The 15,413-nt window shown below is 39.5% G+C and overlaps 1 protein-coding gene across 1 annotated transcript in view; it reads right to left on the bottom strand.

Annotated features, from left to right (window-relative positions):
* GPATCH2 (G-patch domain containing 2) overlaps positions 1–15,413 on the bottom strand; it is a 1,961,709-nt gene that overhangs the window by 140,163 nt on the left and 1,806,133 nt on the right. Inside the window, exon 9 of the mRNA XM_044059062.1 lies at positions 13,783–13,871. Within this exon, the coding sequence (XP_043914997.1) occupies positions 13,783–13,871 (89 nt within the window). The remainder of the gene's footprint in view (positions 1–13,782; positions 13,872–15,413) is intronic.

Below are 15,413 nucleotides of genomic sequence, written 5' to 3'. Positions count from 1 at the left end.
AAAATTGATAAAAAGACAAGACCTGGTCAGGGAGGCTGCCAAGAGACCTACAGCAACACTGAAGGAGCTGCAGGAATTTCTGGCAAGTACTGGTTGTGTACTACATGTGACAATAATATCCCGTATTCTCCATATGTCTGGGCTATGAGGTAGGGTTGCAAGACGGAAGCCTTTTCTTACACACAAAAACATCCATGCCTGGCTAAAATTTGCAAAACAATACATCAAGTCTCCCAAAAACATGTGAGAAAATGTGTTATGGTCTGATGAGACCAAGGCTGAACTTTTTGGCCACAATTCCAAAAGGTACTTTTGGTGCAAAAACAACACTTTGCATTACCAAAAGAACACCACCCCCACTGTGAAGCATGGTGGTGGCAGTATCATGCTTTGGTGTTGCTTTTCTTCAGCTGGAACTGAAGGTGGAGGGAATTATGAACAGTTCCAAATACCGGTCACTTTTGGCCCAAAACCTAGAAAGATGAAGAGGAATTTCACATTTCAACATGAAAATGACCCCAAGCATACATCCAAATCAACAAAAGAATGGCGTCACTAGAAGAAAATTAAAGGTTTTGGAATGGCCCAGCTAGAGCCCAGACCGAAATCCAATAGAAAATCTGTGGGGTGACCTGAAGAGGGCTGTGCACAAGAGATGCCCTCACAATCTGACAGATTTGGAGCACTTTTGCAAGGAAGAGTGGGCAAATATTGCCAAGTCAAGATGTGCCATGCTGATAGACTCCTACCCAAGAAGACTGAATGTTGTAATTAAATCAAAAGGCGCTTCAACAAAGTATTAGTTTAAGGGTGCGCACACTTATGCAACCAGCTTATTGTACATTTGTTATATTTTTTCCCCTAACAGATTTGCCTGTTTTTCAATTGAACTGTACAGGTTATAGGTCATATTAAAGGTGGGAAAAGTTCTGAAATGATTTACTGTGGTCTCATTTTTATATCACAAAAACCTGGCATTTTAACAGGGGTGTGTACACTTTTTATATGCACTGTAATAGCTATCGTCAACCAGTGTTCTAAAATATCTAGGAATACAGTTAATAAAGAAAAGGCAACACTCTTGCTTTTACTATACAGACACTCGGCATTCATTAAACAAGCAGGTTAATTTTCCAGATGAGAAAATAATAAGTTAGGTACTCGGAAATTACACTCCATACAGACCTTTGCAGAACCGATTACAGAAATCCGGGAGATGCTGTCAGACACCTGAATTCCTCAGCAAGACAGGCTTAATTTACACAGACTAGACAAAGGTCTCTTAATTAATCAAAATGTAGCCCCTACATTATTATTATACCCTCAGAGTACTTTTGGCAACTCTTCACCTAAAATACATTATAAAGCAACATTCAACTTCTGTCAGAATTCTGTTCTTCCAGATCAAGTACAGGATATCATGATACTCTACAGAATAAGCACATCAGGAGTTTGAAGGACTTAACTACACCTACTTTTGAATTGCATTTTCCCTACAACATATCTGAGAATATGATACTGATGGTGTAACTGAAGTTAAAGGGACAGGTGGAAGTCTAGGAAATCCACATTACAATTCTCTCAACAGTATAAAGAACCCTTGTTTTTACCAAGATGATACTCCATTCATTTTCCAGGTTTGTCTGTCTCTATTGCCCCCACTTTTAGTCCAAATTTAGTGAAACTTACAGTTGTGTAAGTTAACTTAACGTAACAGTATACATTTGAACAGATCTAAGCTATATGGTGTTAAACCATGCCCAGGATATAACAGCTAGCCAGCAGCACCCAATGCTTTAAGTCACCTTCCACGAATCTTACCAGCTGAAGGTGTCAAGGATAACCAGATAAACTCAGTGGTTATGGTGCCATGCCTTCCGAGCTTTCTTGCCTCAGGATAAGGAGGCTATGACCCTGTCTTTTTGGGTATATGCTAGGAAACAAAAGGTAATTAAGGATATCCACACCCTGATAAAAAAAAAAAAATAAACAACAAAAAAGGAGATGGTGTTTGATGTTCCGTATTAAACAGAAGTAGCTCCATGTTTTTAAGCGTTGAAGCCCTTTTTTTTTTTTTTTTGGTCCTCACTTTGTTTCTACCCAGCCAGGCAAAAATCTGGCAACCCTGGGTGCATCAAATAACCCTTGTCTTGTGTAAGTTCATTCTGTAAAGAAGCTTGTAGAAATTGCCCTTGATATTTTCAAAAGAAGGGAGAGCTACAGTTGACTGGACTAAAAGAGAGTCAACACAATTTTGTTTGGGGAGTCTTTCTGAATCTTCAGAATGACCCTCGTTAACCAACATTCCTGTCCAAGGAAATGAGAAGGCATCTGTTTTCCAGGCATATTTACAAGGAAGCTTGGAGCACAATTTCTTTTCTTTATCGGACTGTTGTGAAAGGAAGCAAAGTGATCTATTTGATGAGTTCCCCACAACTCGATTAATTACTGGAAAACCCTGGCTTCAGTTTCCATTTGTGAGGGTCTGTCCTGGTCCTATTCAACTTGTCTGCAATAATATTTTGCTCATATGGGATACAGGCAGCCTGAAGAGAAAGGTTGTGCTGACTTGCTAGTCCCCAGGCTACCATAGCTAGTTTGCAAAGGCGGTAAAATATGGTTTCCTCAATTTCTTTATGTATTACATCACCGTGGTGCTGTCTGTAATTACTAGCTGAGGTCCTGGTGACCAATGTTGGTTTAGAGATTTGAAGGGTCATAGTTTAGTACTAAGCTAACTGCCCTTGCAAGCCATTTTAAGCCTAGCCAATTATCCCTTGTGAGACTCGAACCCTGCATCTTGTGTTTGTAAGGCAAACACCTTAGACATTAAGCCACCCTAGACATTAATGCCAATATTTCTTTAACATTTACGTATTTTGGTCTGTCTTGTTTGTTCCACAGACCCTGAATTCTCCCCCTTGGAGGCAGCTCTCCAAGCAAAGTCTGAGACATCTGTGGTTACAGACTGAGTAGGAGCTAGAAGGGAGAAGGGGACCTGGGTTGAGAGATGACTGGTCCACACACCAAAGTAAAACCTGGCTTCAAGATGTCTCTTACACTCCCTTAGGTACAAAAAATGGGTAGCCATGAGGGTGACTCTGCCTCTATGAAATACTAGGAAAGGTTCTTTTGACATTAAGGCCTGTAACTCTGAAATGTACCAAGATAAGGCGAGAGTCTTCCAAATTAGAAGTTTGAAAGAACCAGATGCAGCTGGTTCAAAGGGTGGTAGTATCACTTTTTCAAGCACATAGTTTGGATACCAAGATGGGGCAGGATCCAATCTAGGTGGTCTGAGCTGAAGCACCCCTTTCAAAAACTGCTTCATGAGTGGGGGTAGGGGCAGACATGTGCAGGCATGTTGAGATTGCTGAAGTATGTACTTTAAGACTGGAGCAGGATAACTCTTGCTTATATAAAAATGATAAGTGTTCTAGTAGTTGTGCCAAGACAGCCTGTGTGGGAAAAATATAATTTGCCCTACACTAGATTAAGAATCTTTTGCATTTAGCTTGGTATGATTTTGTGGTATTTGGTTTCAAAGCCCCTTTTAGAAGAGACAGCACATATTGTGAAAAGGAATGTATGAATGGAATTAAAATCTAATCCTCCAAGATGTCAGATTGAGCATTCTCAGACTGGGACAGATGACAAATCTCCTTGGTCTGTGTTAACAAGTCTATGAAGAGAAGGACAATCCAGGTTTTTCCCCTGCTCTGTGCTAGGAGAAGTGAGAACCAGTGCTGCCTGTGCCAGTAAGGAGTTAAGAGGATCATTTTCAGCCTAACGCCACATTTTGCAGTACCCTGGGTATCAGGGATATGGGTGGAAAGGTATACAGGAAAGGTTTCTGTCCATTTGAAGGAGAAGGCGTCCTTTCTCCATGTCTCTCTTTGCTGGGCTCTTGAGAAGAATTTGCTTAACTGCCTGTTGTCAAGGGAAGCAAAAAGGTCTATTTCTGTCACAAACCATTTGTGTGTTAGGTCCAGGAACACCTCCTTTTACAACTTCCATTTGATGGGGTCTAGGAGAGCCCTACTCACAGCATCTGATAGCTGGTTGTCCTGAACCAGAATGTAAGAGGCTATGGAGGTTAACGGCCATCTGGTTGGCCACATGTCAAAGTTATACAACTAGTCTGCAAAGATGGCAACACTTGTTTATATACCATATTGCTGTGGTATTGTCTGTCAGTATTTGTAAGGTTCATGGACTTGGCTTCTCTTGAAAGTCCCTTAATGCCCATATTTCTAACATCTATTTTAAGTTGCTATGTTGACATGCCTACTGCTTGTTCCAGGTGTCTTTTACCTTGAATATGCCCAGGTGATCTCCCAGGCCAAATCTGAGCTAGATGTAATCAGGGCTTGGGTTGCCAGTAGTAGTATGAAGGGATCTCCTGGATTTTTCACAATGTTGTTTCCTCACCAATGCAGTTCTTTTTTTTTTTTCAGTCAGGAAAGCAGTAGGAATGGAAAAACTAGGAAGTACTGGTGCTGAGACCAGCAGTTTTTCAGATACTGCTGCAACTTCCTCATGTGGAGTTCTGCTAGAGGAATCATTTAAGATGCAAGGAGCCATCTAACCTAGGATCCCAGAAAATACCTTGCTAAAATGGCCTTTTTGGTTTTGTAGGTCTGTGATGTAAAAGGAGGGGAAGAAAATCTTTTCTTCCAGAAGAAGGGCCCTCTACTGAAGAGAATCCAAGACTGCCCCGATGAAGGCAGTACTAGGGCTGAGGGACAGCTATGACCTCTGGATAATGAGGATTAGACCCTTTTATAAGCAATCCATGGTGACTTGAACAGCTTACAGGAGTTATGCTGGGGACTGGGCCTGGATGACACAAGTGTCCAGGTAAGGATAGATGTGGACTCCGTGAGTCCTGTAGATGGTAATAACTGGTATCAGATATTTGGTGAAAACTCCTGAAGCAGTACACAAGCCAAATGGTTCATGTAGAATACAAACATAAAGGTAGGCATCCTTTAGATTCAGAGTCACCATCCATGTCTGTGGAAGAATGAGTGGTAACAGCTTTTGAAGGGTCATTACTATGAATTTTGGTACTACTAGAAACATTTAGCTTTGACAAATCTAGTGGAGGTCTCCAGGTGCCTTCCTTCCTGGGAACAGGAAGAGATAGAAGTAGAAGACTTTTCCCGTCTTCCCTGGGAACTGTTTGAATGATCCCTAGAAGCAAAATGTCTTGAACGAGAGGATGTATTCAATTCCTCTTGCTGCCTCAGTGTCAGAGGAATATTTGAGAAAGGGAGAGACCCTAAAACTGCAAGGTCGACCTGTTTTTGATATATAGGACCCACTTGTCTTAGGTAACGGTCTTCCACTGAATGTAGGAGGAGGAGAGCCCTCCTCCTAAAAACAGAGGGATGGGGAGGGATTTTGGGGCAGTGCTACCTGTGGGGGGGGGGGGGCAGGGTCCCTGAACCCCCTCACCACAATGTCTGGTATGTTATTTGATTTGCCATTTAGCTTCATAGTTGATTCTTTTCCCTCTTGGCTGCTTAGTTTTCTCTCCTTTTAGGGGAAGGGCCAGAGTCTGCCAAGGTAATTTCTATTTTACTTAGGGGTATGAGCTAGATAAAAATCCTTGACAGATTTCATCCGTTTCCCCCTCTTTTCTATTTTTTTTTAAACACCTTCTCTACCGGGAGTCCACAGAGGGAAAAACTCCTTATTTAAAGGAGCATCAAACAGCTCTGCTTTTACCTGATCTGAGAGGGGTTGATTCATCAAGCCAGATATATCTGCACATGACTAACTACTACGCGATCAGTCATGTGCAGACATGACTGACCCCATCGCAGCTGCTATGGGGCCAGTCATGTGCAAGCGCTCTGCATGATGCATCAAGAGCATCAGAGCCACATTTTCTTGAGTGCCTGGACACTTGCAGGGTTTCACTGCACAAATTCAAAATGTCCCTCTGGAGGCTCCTGTCCTATATTACCTCTGCCTTAGATTTGATCTGTTCCTGTAATGTCTCAAGGTATTACACCATACAAAACTGTCAGTTAACAACTTTCATGACCACGGTGGCTGAGAAGTACATCTTCTTGCCAAATCTGTCAAGCAGTCTATCTTCTCTCTCATTTGCAAGGAGTTCTTAGCTGTTTTCTCACTTTCTCCCTTGGAGGAGTCTGTGCACACCAGTGATGAATCTGAAACTGGATTTTTATATAAGTGCTTGTGGGATTTCAGTACTCTAAAAAAGTGGTCTTTCTTTAAAGGCACAGGGAGGAGGGAGCCACGTTGCAGGGATATGTCACATTGTTCAAGATGTCATGGAATCACCAAACATCTGGAAATAGGAAGGCTCAGGAGCTTCCTGAGATTATCTTGAGACTTGGAACATTCCTTAGAAGACCTCTTTCATCTTATTAATGGTATCTCCGAAGGATAAATCCTCAGGTGGTAAAGAAAAGGATAACGTGTCTTCAGAATATGAGTATGCTGTTTTTTTTTAAATACCTTTATTGAATTACCACTTGTGACACAGGCATGTTTACATTTATATACAAGTAATCAAACTCTATTAACAAGTTAAAAATAACAAACATTATGCTTCACATAAACTACTATATATCATAAAACCTAAACACCATTACATAAATTATTCAATTCTTGCCTCTTTTTTTTTTAAACAAGAAACAATCTTTATCACTTACAACATAAGCATGAAGAGGAAGGTGATGCACATAAGCCAGCTCATATTCATCCTTTGAATTTGAGGAGTCATACATTCCTTAGAGGGCATCTTTTTCTTTTCCCAGCTGAGACTTCTGAAACAGGATCTTTTCCAGGGTGGACTGCCCAGCCTTTGTGAAGCCCATGAGGACCTGGGCCAGCCTAAGTCCAGTGATGAGACCTGGGTTGTAAGGCCAGGGCATTCAGTCAGTTTAGGCTTGGGTAAATCTACTTGTTTCTTGGGCTTGGGTGTTCTTGGTTTGAAATAGACTTCATATTGTGGACAGGCAACCATAACCTTATTCCAGTTCCCAGGCAATTTGTCCCTTACAGTCACTACGGGCATACTGCCTCACCCTCAGTCACCAGGACACTAGTGTCAGAAGCAGAGTCTTACAGAGTGGTCTCAGACCCAACCAATGTTGGCCTAGTGTCAGACTGCGAGGACTGGGCTGAAGCCATGACTGAGAAGGCACCACAGCTGTGCCAACAACAAGTTTTGGTGGGGAATCAGACACTGAGATGTCATCAGGTTGTCTCCCATCCTTCACCTTCAGGTGTTTTTCTTTGCGCTTTTTTGGGATGAAGGTCTTGGATACAGTATACAGCATCATGTGCAAAGTCCCTGTCCAACTTTAGGTGCTGCTAGAGAGACTTGTCCCTACTCTTGATAGTTCTATTATTACATATCACAGAGAATGGACAATTAGGGGCTTTGTGCTGAAGCTCAAGGCAAATAAGACAATAAGAGACAACATCCTTGTGGGATAATTTATTCCCACAAGAAATGCAATTGCTAACTTTTTTAAGCATTAAGAATATACAAGAGTGTAAGATGGTAAGGAATCCTCAGTAGAGTACTTATCTATAGACACTCCAGAGACAACAGTGAAGAACATGGTCTTTCATCAGACTACACAGGAAGAAAGAACTGAAGATGACGCCAGTTAGCACACCTCTTATACCCTCCAATGTCCTGACGTCTGACAGCCAGGGATGTTGGTTAGCTGGGGGAAGAGAAAGACTCTGGGATTTGGGCTGGCCGCAGATGTTGATTTTCAAGATAAATGAAAAGGAAAGAAAGATGGCTATGTAAAGTCTCCGGTACGAAAGCTTGAGAGATGGAACACTCACTGAGTGTGGTCTTAAGACACACCAAAGCAAAATAGGCAAATACAGTAGTGGTCCTTATGGGGAATCTGCCTCCAACACTGATATTTCTCTTTCTTGGATAACATGTAATCCAGTGAAAAATAAAAGAAAAAGGAATACCAACAGGGTACTTATCTTGAAGATGTAGGCTCTGTACAACCTGCAAAGCGAAGGGCATTCAGACCGAAGTACAGTAATGGCATTTGGACTGGTGGCAACAAAGTTCTGAGTCAGCTTTATGCCCTGTGCTTGCACAGGGAGCATATGTCTGATGTATGATGCTCCTAGGTAATTAAGGCTTTGGTATACTGGTCAGACGTTGGGCTATCCTTGGCAAGAGATCCATGATGAACACTGCAACAGTGATATGGAAGGACATCAAGGGTGAACAAATTCTTCATTCTCTGGATGTACACAGGTAGGTCAGATTTTCTTAAGTAAGTCAAAAGACATTCGGAAAACTGACCAGCTGTCTGTTTCCTTTCAGAAGGTCAAGTTAGGCAACCCCGTCTGTAAGCAGACTACTGCCAGCTTAGATTTCTAAATTCATTTCCTTTTCTGTCCATCATGTTAAATCCTTACCTTCTCCAGTTAAAGCCCATTCCACTAGAGTGGTTTCCTCCTCTGAAGATTTTTATGAAGGAATTGATCCCAGAGCTATTCTAGAAGCAGCCACTTGGTCTTCTTTGCATGCTTTCATTAAACATTATAGAGTAGATGCCTTCTCAAGATTCAGAGCCTACTTTGTCAGATCTGTTCTCTCTGGATTAATTGACAGTTCTCCTATGCCTGATCCATCCACCTTAAGCATTGTGAATCACCCAAAAGTGCTGGAATACTGCAACAGTGACCGAAGGAAGGACACAGTAGAGTTGTGCAAGAACTTATCATAACAGCAGATGTTCTTTGGATCACTGTTGCAGTATTAACTTCCCACCCTACCTTTGCCACTTTTTCTATATATTGTCTTCTGTTTTCTTATGGACCAAGGGGAAGCCATTCTTTACTCACCCTCCTCTTAGCTGACCTTATACCTGTTATGGTATTTTTCCTCAGGTGCTTCTAGCTCTCTTGTTTTTGAGATTGCTTGAGTATGTTATGCTCATACATCTTCTTATGTACCCTTACACCCACAGACTCAGGTCATACATTGGACTTATGGCTCTATGGAAGGTTTGTCTTTGGTACCCCGGCCAGACTTTCAGGTTATTTGGTGAGACAGCACAACAAAACTGGAATACTGCAAAAGTAATCAGTAGGACAGCTACTGTTATGGTAGGTTCTTACACAGCTGTACTTTCCATGTGTACAGGTAGCAGAATAAATCCATCAACATAATAATAATAATAATAATAATAATAATAATAATAACATCCCTCAGTTCCAGATAGCTATTTTCAGCATTCAAGTAAACATATGGTGAGCAGCATTCTAAGTAATTCAAACTGGCTTTCTTTCTTACTGCAGCTCATATTTCAGATATAAGATAAAAGACAATCCTCCAAAAAGCTAATTTTCCTCTCTTTTTGTTCCAAGTGCATAACAAATGCAATTCTAGAATCTCTTCAGATAGCCAGGTGCATGAACAGATAAACTCTCTCTGCTAACATACTACAAGCAGAGCAAACTTTGGGGGAGGCTGCTATAACAAAAAGTCTGCAGAGTTATTATTATTAAACATTTTCTTAACTTTCCTCTCCTACATGATTGGAAAAGTAGACTGGGTACCATGGATACTCGATGTGCTTCTAAATTTACTTTTTTATGGAGAAAGTCATCATATGTGGACTTTATCCTAGTCGTTCCCTCAGTTAGGCCTCAAAACTACCATTCCAGTTATATTTTCATAAAAAAGTATTAAAAGTACATGGGAAGTCAAACTCTTATCAGGTTGATTCCTGCTCATTCCAGTGCACAGATCAGCTCCAGTCTAACAACCTTTCATCAGAAGGCTCTATGGCACAGAGAGAAAGTCCTCAATGAGACCCATAAGATGTGGAATCAACTAACAGGTCAGGCTCAGAAGGAGCCAACATGCAGAGGATAGGAGTAAGTGGTTAGCGTTCTTGCTCTAAGAGGTCGAGAGCTATGGCAATAAACTATGTACCCACACATGAATTTGTTCAGCAACACCCATATCTATGGGGACATAATAAAATGAAACATTTAGGTGTCTGGAATAAAAAAAATGCTATTAAGGCAGGTAAGAGTAAGGTGGAAAAGACTAAAGAAAGTATGATGCAAAATTTGAGAAGCTGGAAGTTCTTGATTATTTATATGGAAAGTAATATAAAAGCAATGAACAAGTTTTTATTCTGTTTAGTTTTATATACAGATCATATATGTTTTTATCAAACAGAGGAGAAGGTGCAGACCATAATTAATAAATAATTGAGGGAATTTATTTGGGAGGGGAAGAGGACAAGAGTTAAAAGGAATAACTCTGATAGAACTAGATGACATAGGACTACGTGACTGGAAGAGATACTTTAGAGCTACACAGTTAAGGCTCATATATGTAACACAAGCAAAGGTTTATAGATCAAACTGGAAAGGCATGATGATGAAACAGATGGGGAGCACAAGAAATAAGGAGAGAGTAGAAGTTTGGATGCAGGCCATTAAGAAGAATAGCAACCAGCACACACAATACTGCATTTATAAAGCATCAAAAATATTCTAAGAACTAAGCTGACAAAGGAATGGACAAGGGATATTTTGCAAATAGGTACGAGTGCAAGTAGGAACACAGGAAAAAGGCAAGATGGGGCTGGAATTTATTGGAGAAAACTAGCAAAAGAAACAAGGTACTAGAAGCAAACAATTATGAAGGGAAAATAATATAGTGGGAATAGTAGGATGACATCAAGTGGAAGTTCGGACTGCAGGTTAGAGACCATCTTCCCTGTTAGGGCTTGATAACAGAGTTCTGGCAAAAAGAAAGGGACAGAGGAGTGCTAAGTGAAAGCCCAGATTGGGTTGAGTTTTTAGATGAACCTAGAACTGAAGCTGCTATTAAAAATGGACAATTAGTAAGGCATTTAAAGTACTGAATAACAACTGTAAGAATCAATCAGAAGAGGTTAGAAAATATTGGGAAGAGAGAATGGAAATGCAACATGCAAAGGCACAGTGGGAGGACATCTGCATGGCTCCCAGTTATGCAAGTTCAGAAAGTGTAGGATTTTTGTGCGGAAATGCTTGCATAATTACTTTTACACCCCAAGGAGATTTTAGACAATTTTTCCTCAGGTAGATAGCAATTACTGGAGGTGTGACAAGAAAGAGGGGGGTAATTGGGAACATTTTCTTTTTGGAATGTAACAAGTTTGTTGATTTTAAAAATCCCCAACAGAGTACTTTGTCTAAAATGTTGGGGAAGCAAATGATTATAACTAAGGGAATGACTCCCTTGTGCTTAATCTGAATCACCTAGACATGGCAAATTATTGCAAAGTTTAATGCTACTGGCTACCAAAAAAAGTAATTGCTAGAAAATGGGAATCAAAAGCAAATGTAATTAATATGGTAAATAAGATAAAATAATTGGATGTGGTCCTTTCGAAAACGGGAGGAGTAATTTACATACAAATAAATGGAATATGTGAGAAAATACATGTAGGATAACGTTCAGGAGGAGGAAGTGTAAAATTTAAGGAAATGCAGGACTTGAGAAATTTAGGTAATAAAGGTGTAAATGACAATTTGTTTAAAAAGCAAATATGGTGCATAAAGCTAGTTTTGCTTTCTGTAACTGCATGTGTAGACATGGCATTGTTCAAAATGTATGAAGTTAATAAAGTTAATTAGTGATAAATAAATAAGTAAAAGCCAATCAGCTCTGCACTGTAATGATGATTGGCTACTCTGATACCCTGCAAACTAATTACTAAATTAAAAAGGCCTGTCCTAAAATTTTCAAACAGCTCTGGTCTGGAGGGGTGAGTGGAGGAATGAGAGAAAAACAAAACAAGAGTGGAATTCATCTGAAATTAAAAATGGTGTCTAGGTACATGTGACTTAGAATGTTATTTCTTCTCCTGGCATAAGCATATTCCAGTGCTTAGTTAGCTCAGCTATCCACATAATTATTCAGTATGTTCAAGGTTATGAGTCAGTTAGCTGAGAATGTGTTAATAATCATTTAATTTATACCGTGATTTTACTATATACGCAAGAGCTTTTCCTTTATTTAGGGAGACAGGTTTATTTCTCTAGGTCTCTCATGATAGTGCTCTTAAATAAAGAGATTTCTAGCTTGGATGAAATCTGAGTTTTGTGTTGTTCCTTAACAACTGATGCCTTGGACACGGGTTTTAGAACCTTTGGAACTGCTGTAATAGAAACCACATTTTGGGCCCTAAAAACAGATTTCTGTCTGGTGTTTTTTTTTCTCTGTGGGTGCATTACTTTTTACTGAGCTGTAAAGAAATGTAACCACCACATTTCTGTTCAGCAATTTAACTTGTCAAGTTCACTCCATTTCTTTCCCTCCAGTAATGCAAAAAAAAGCAAACCTAGAAACTTGACCACATTATAAAGATGTTTTACAAGTGGATTTAGTGATTTTAAATTGTGGGTGTCTGTAACAGCAGCAAGGCATCTACTATTACATTACACATACTGCCTCAGTATCCATAGCTTTCCCCAGATGTTCTAGGCTACCAGTCCTCCTGACGTGGCACAGTAGTCTACTGGGTCAATCAGACTTAAAAGCAGAGACGAGGAAAAGTCTAGTGTGTAAGCAACGCTGCTAAGAGGAAGTACCACTATCAGTTGTGGGATACATACAGTGTGTGCAGTGATGATAGAGGGAGTTGCCCTGGCTCTGCAGTGCTGCTCATTTCGATTTGCACATTGTGTCAAGTTGCAAATACTACAGTCACCAGTTCTGATCTTTAGTGGAAACTGTGACATCAAGGTCATCACAACATGTCCTCACATCAAGGCCCCTCCCCTCCGCCAGAGGTAAACAGGCATGCACTTTGTCATTGCAATCCCTCTTCAGCTGCCTCCACCACTGCCTGAGCTGCTGGCTGTAGCACAGCCAGGGCTTCATCCATCCATCTCATGGAGCCCATTAAAAAAAAAAAAAGAAAACTTCTACTACTGAAATGTGTAGTGGAATCATAGATCAGATTCAGTCAGTTTGTAGTATATGATGTTATGTATCATGTCATCCTCACAATGTTATCCAGAGTCAAGTGAAGTGAGAAGCGATAGCTGTTTCCTGAGGTATTATAACGTATGCACAGCAAGTCACAAAAACAGACTTGCAAACAAAATGAGAAAGTCCTAGGCATTACATCTGATACACTTCCCAGATACATTTTTCACAGCTAAAACTGTAAATGACACCTGAAATGTGGAAGAAATAAACAATTCTGATATAGCACAGTATGAGCTAAAACTGAAAAGGTTAACAGCAACAGGCACATTAGGTTCTGGTTTCCTCCACAAGACATTGACAATTCTGTTTCAAAGTTGTTTTTCTTCTTTATAAGAAGAGGACTTTGCAAGCCATACTCTATGAAACCAAAATTATGTTATCCCTGAACTTCATGCGATACCACAATGTGAGCACTTCATGAACTCCACATATTTGGGTAGCTCCTGACAATGCAACTATCTTTTTAAACAATTTCGCCTGCACTAAGGCTTGCATAACTTAAAAAAATGCGTTTGTAGATAAACCTTAGCGACCTGATGTTTCTTCTTCTTCTTCTTCTCTCTCTCCAAAACGATTAAGAAAGCAGTCTATCTGCTATGGAGCAACTTGTTCAACTTCAAAGAAGGCTACTGAGAATATGTCCATATGTGTGTGAAAATCCAGTGACACAAAAGCATGAATATATTGCATAATTTATTACAGTATCAACAAAACGGATTAGGTTCTGGACAGTTATCAGTTAGTATTACCTGCCACTGGTGGTCCAGGCAGAGGGGCTGCTTTCCTTCTCCTTTTCACATCGCCTGTGCACAGGGATCCTAAGTGAACACTTGTTTGTCTGAAAGTAATTAAGAAAGAAAACTATTAACTGGGGAGGGAGTTAACACCACATAAATATTTGGCCTGTCCTATCTGAACCTAAATCAAGATGCTCTCAATGGTGATGGAGTTGCATAATCCAGCTACCAATCTTGTTTATATCAAAACATAATTATGTTTGTTGACAAGTGCTCAGCACCTGAACTCAGCACTATAAATTGTTACTGCAATGAATAATATAAAAGGAATGCTTTTTAATTTTCAAAACTGGCAATCTTTTCAGCACCACATAAAAATCAAACACTGGTGCTTTTGACAGCAAAATGGCCAAGATTAATTACCTAAAAAGACAACAATGCCACTGCTGGTATATCAATTGGTTGCTAATGCTTTACTGTCAGGACTGCATTTATTATGAGACAAATCCTGTCAATTTCTCTTAAGGTAATATCTAATAGGCAGGTCTTGGAAACCGTATAAATAGAGGTCTTAGTTACTCATAATTCTGTCTCACACAGAAATATGGTGAGGTAATTTTTTCACGTTTGCCTCCAAAACTGGCACTAAAAACTTCTTTTCTGTAAGCAAGCCAACATTTCTCCAGCAATGTGTCTCTCTCATATCTTCCTTTCAAATGGATCAATGTGGGGTATAAAAATATATCAACAACCATGGCAGTGACAGCCTTGCTGAAAGAGAAAGGGTTGCATTTATTTTGAAAACTGTTACTATTGTGTGTGTACCCAGTAGTTGTACATTACAGTATAACATGGACTATAACATTTTTTTTCTTAATACATTTAAAGTGTAACTCAGTGTATTCCTGCACATATATATCTGTCTCTAAACACACACACAAGCTATTATACTCCTGTATAATAGCGTATGTCAGTAGACCCATATAAAAGATGTGATAAAAGCATGTATATAGTACACTGTGTACACATTTTTTAATCTTTTTTGGCACATCATCATATCTGTAATCTTGGCATGTCCTCAGATTTATGAGAACTTCCCTAAATATGCTACATTTACGCTATATGATAAAAATCTAAACAAAAAGCACATAAAACACACACAAATGCACTGACCAAAATACCTTAGCCTAATCTACATTTAGAGTAAAAGAAAAAAATAAAGTAAACCACAAAATACATTTCCCATTCACTTTAACATAAAAATATAACTTCACTCACTACACATCCAAAATACACATGCAAACACAAAACTCCCCAAAACAGCACTCTCTATCTCAGCTTACCCATAGAAAAGAAATGTATTTGTTTTAAAATTAAAAAAGAAAATAGTTAAAATAAAATAACCAATTGTAGCTAGCCTGCCAAAATAGCATTACTGGGAATAAACAGTTCCAATTCAAACTAACTAAATGAAATAAAAATTAACTACAAAAGTAATAAATCTAAAAATAAAACTTATTAGGCTACTATAATAGATTATAAAAATAAACTCACAATACGAAATAAAGAAGGAAAGAAAGAAAGAGCTTACCATACACATAGATTAAAAAACACTAATGAAAAATTCCCTGCATTAAAACCTA

Source organism: Protopterus annectens, chromosome 17.part0, assembly GCF_019279795.1.
Source record: "Protopterus annectens isolate FY-2018-M chromosome 17.part0, PAN1.0, whole genome shotgun sequence".
NCBI classification, from domain to species: Eukaryota; Metazoa; Chordata; order Ceratodontiformes; family Protopteridae; genus Protopterus; species Protopterus annectens.
This window is presented reverse-complemented; position numbering and strand designations above follow the sequence as displayed.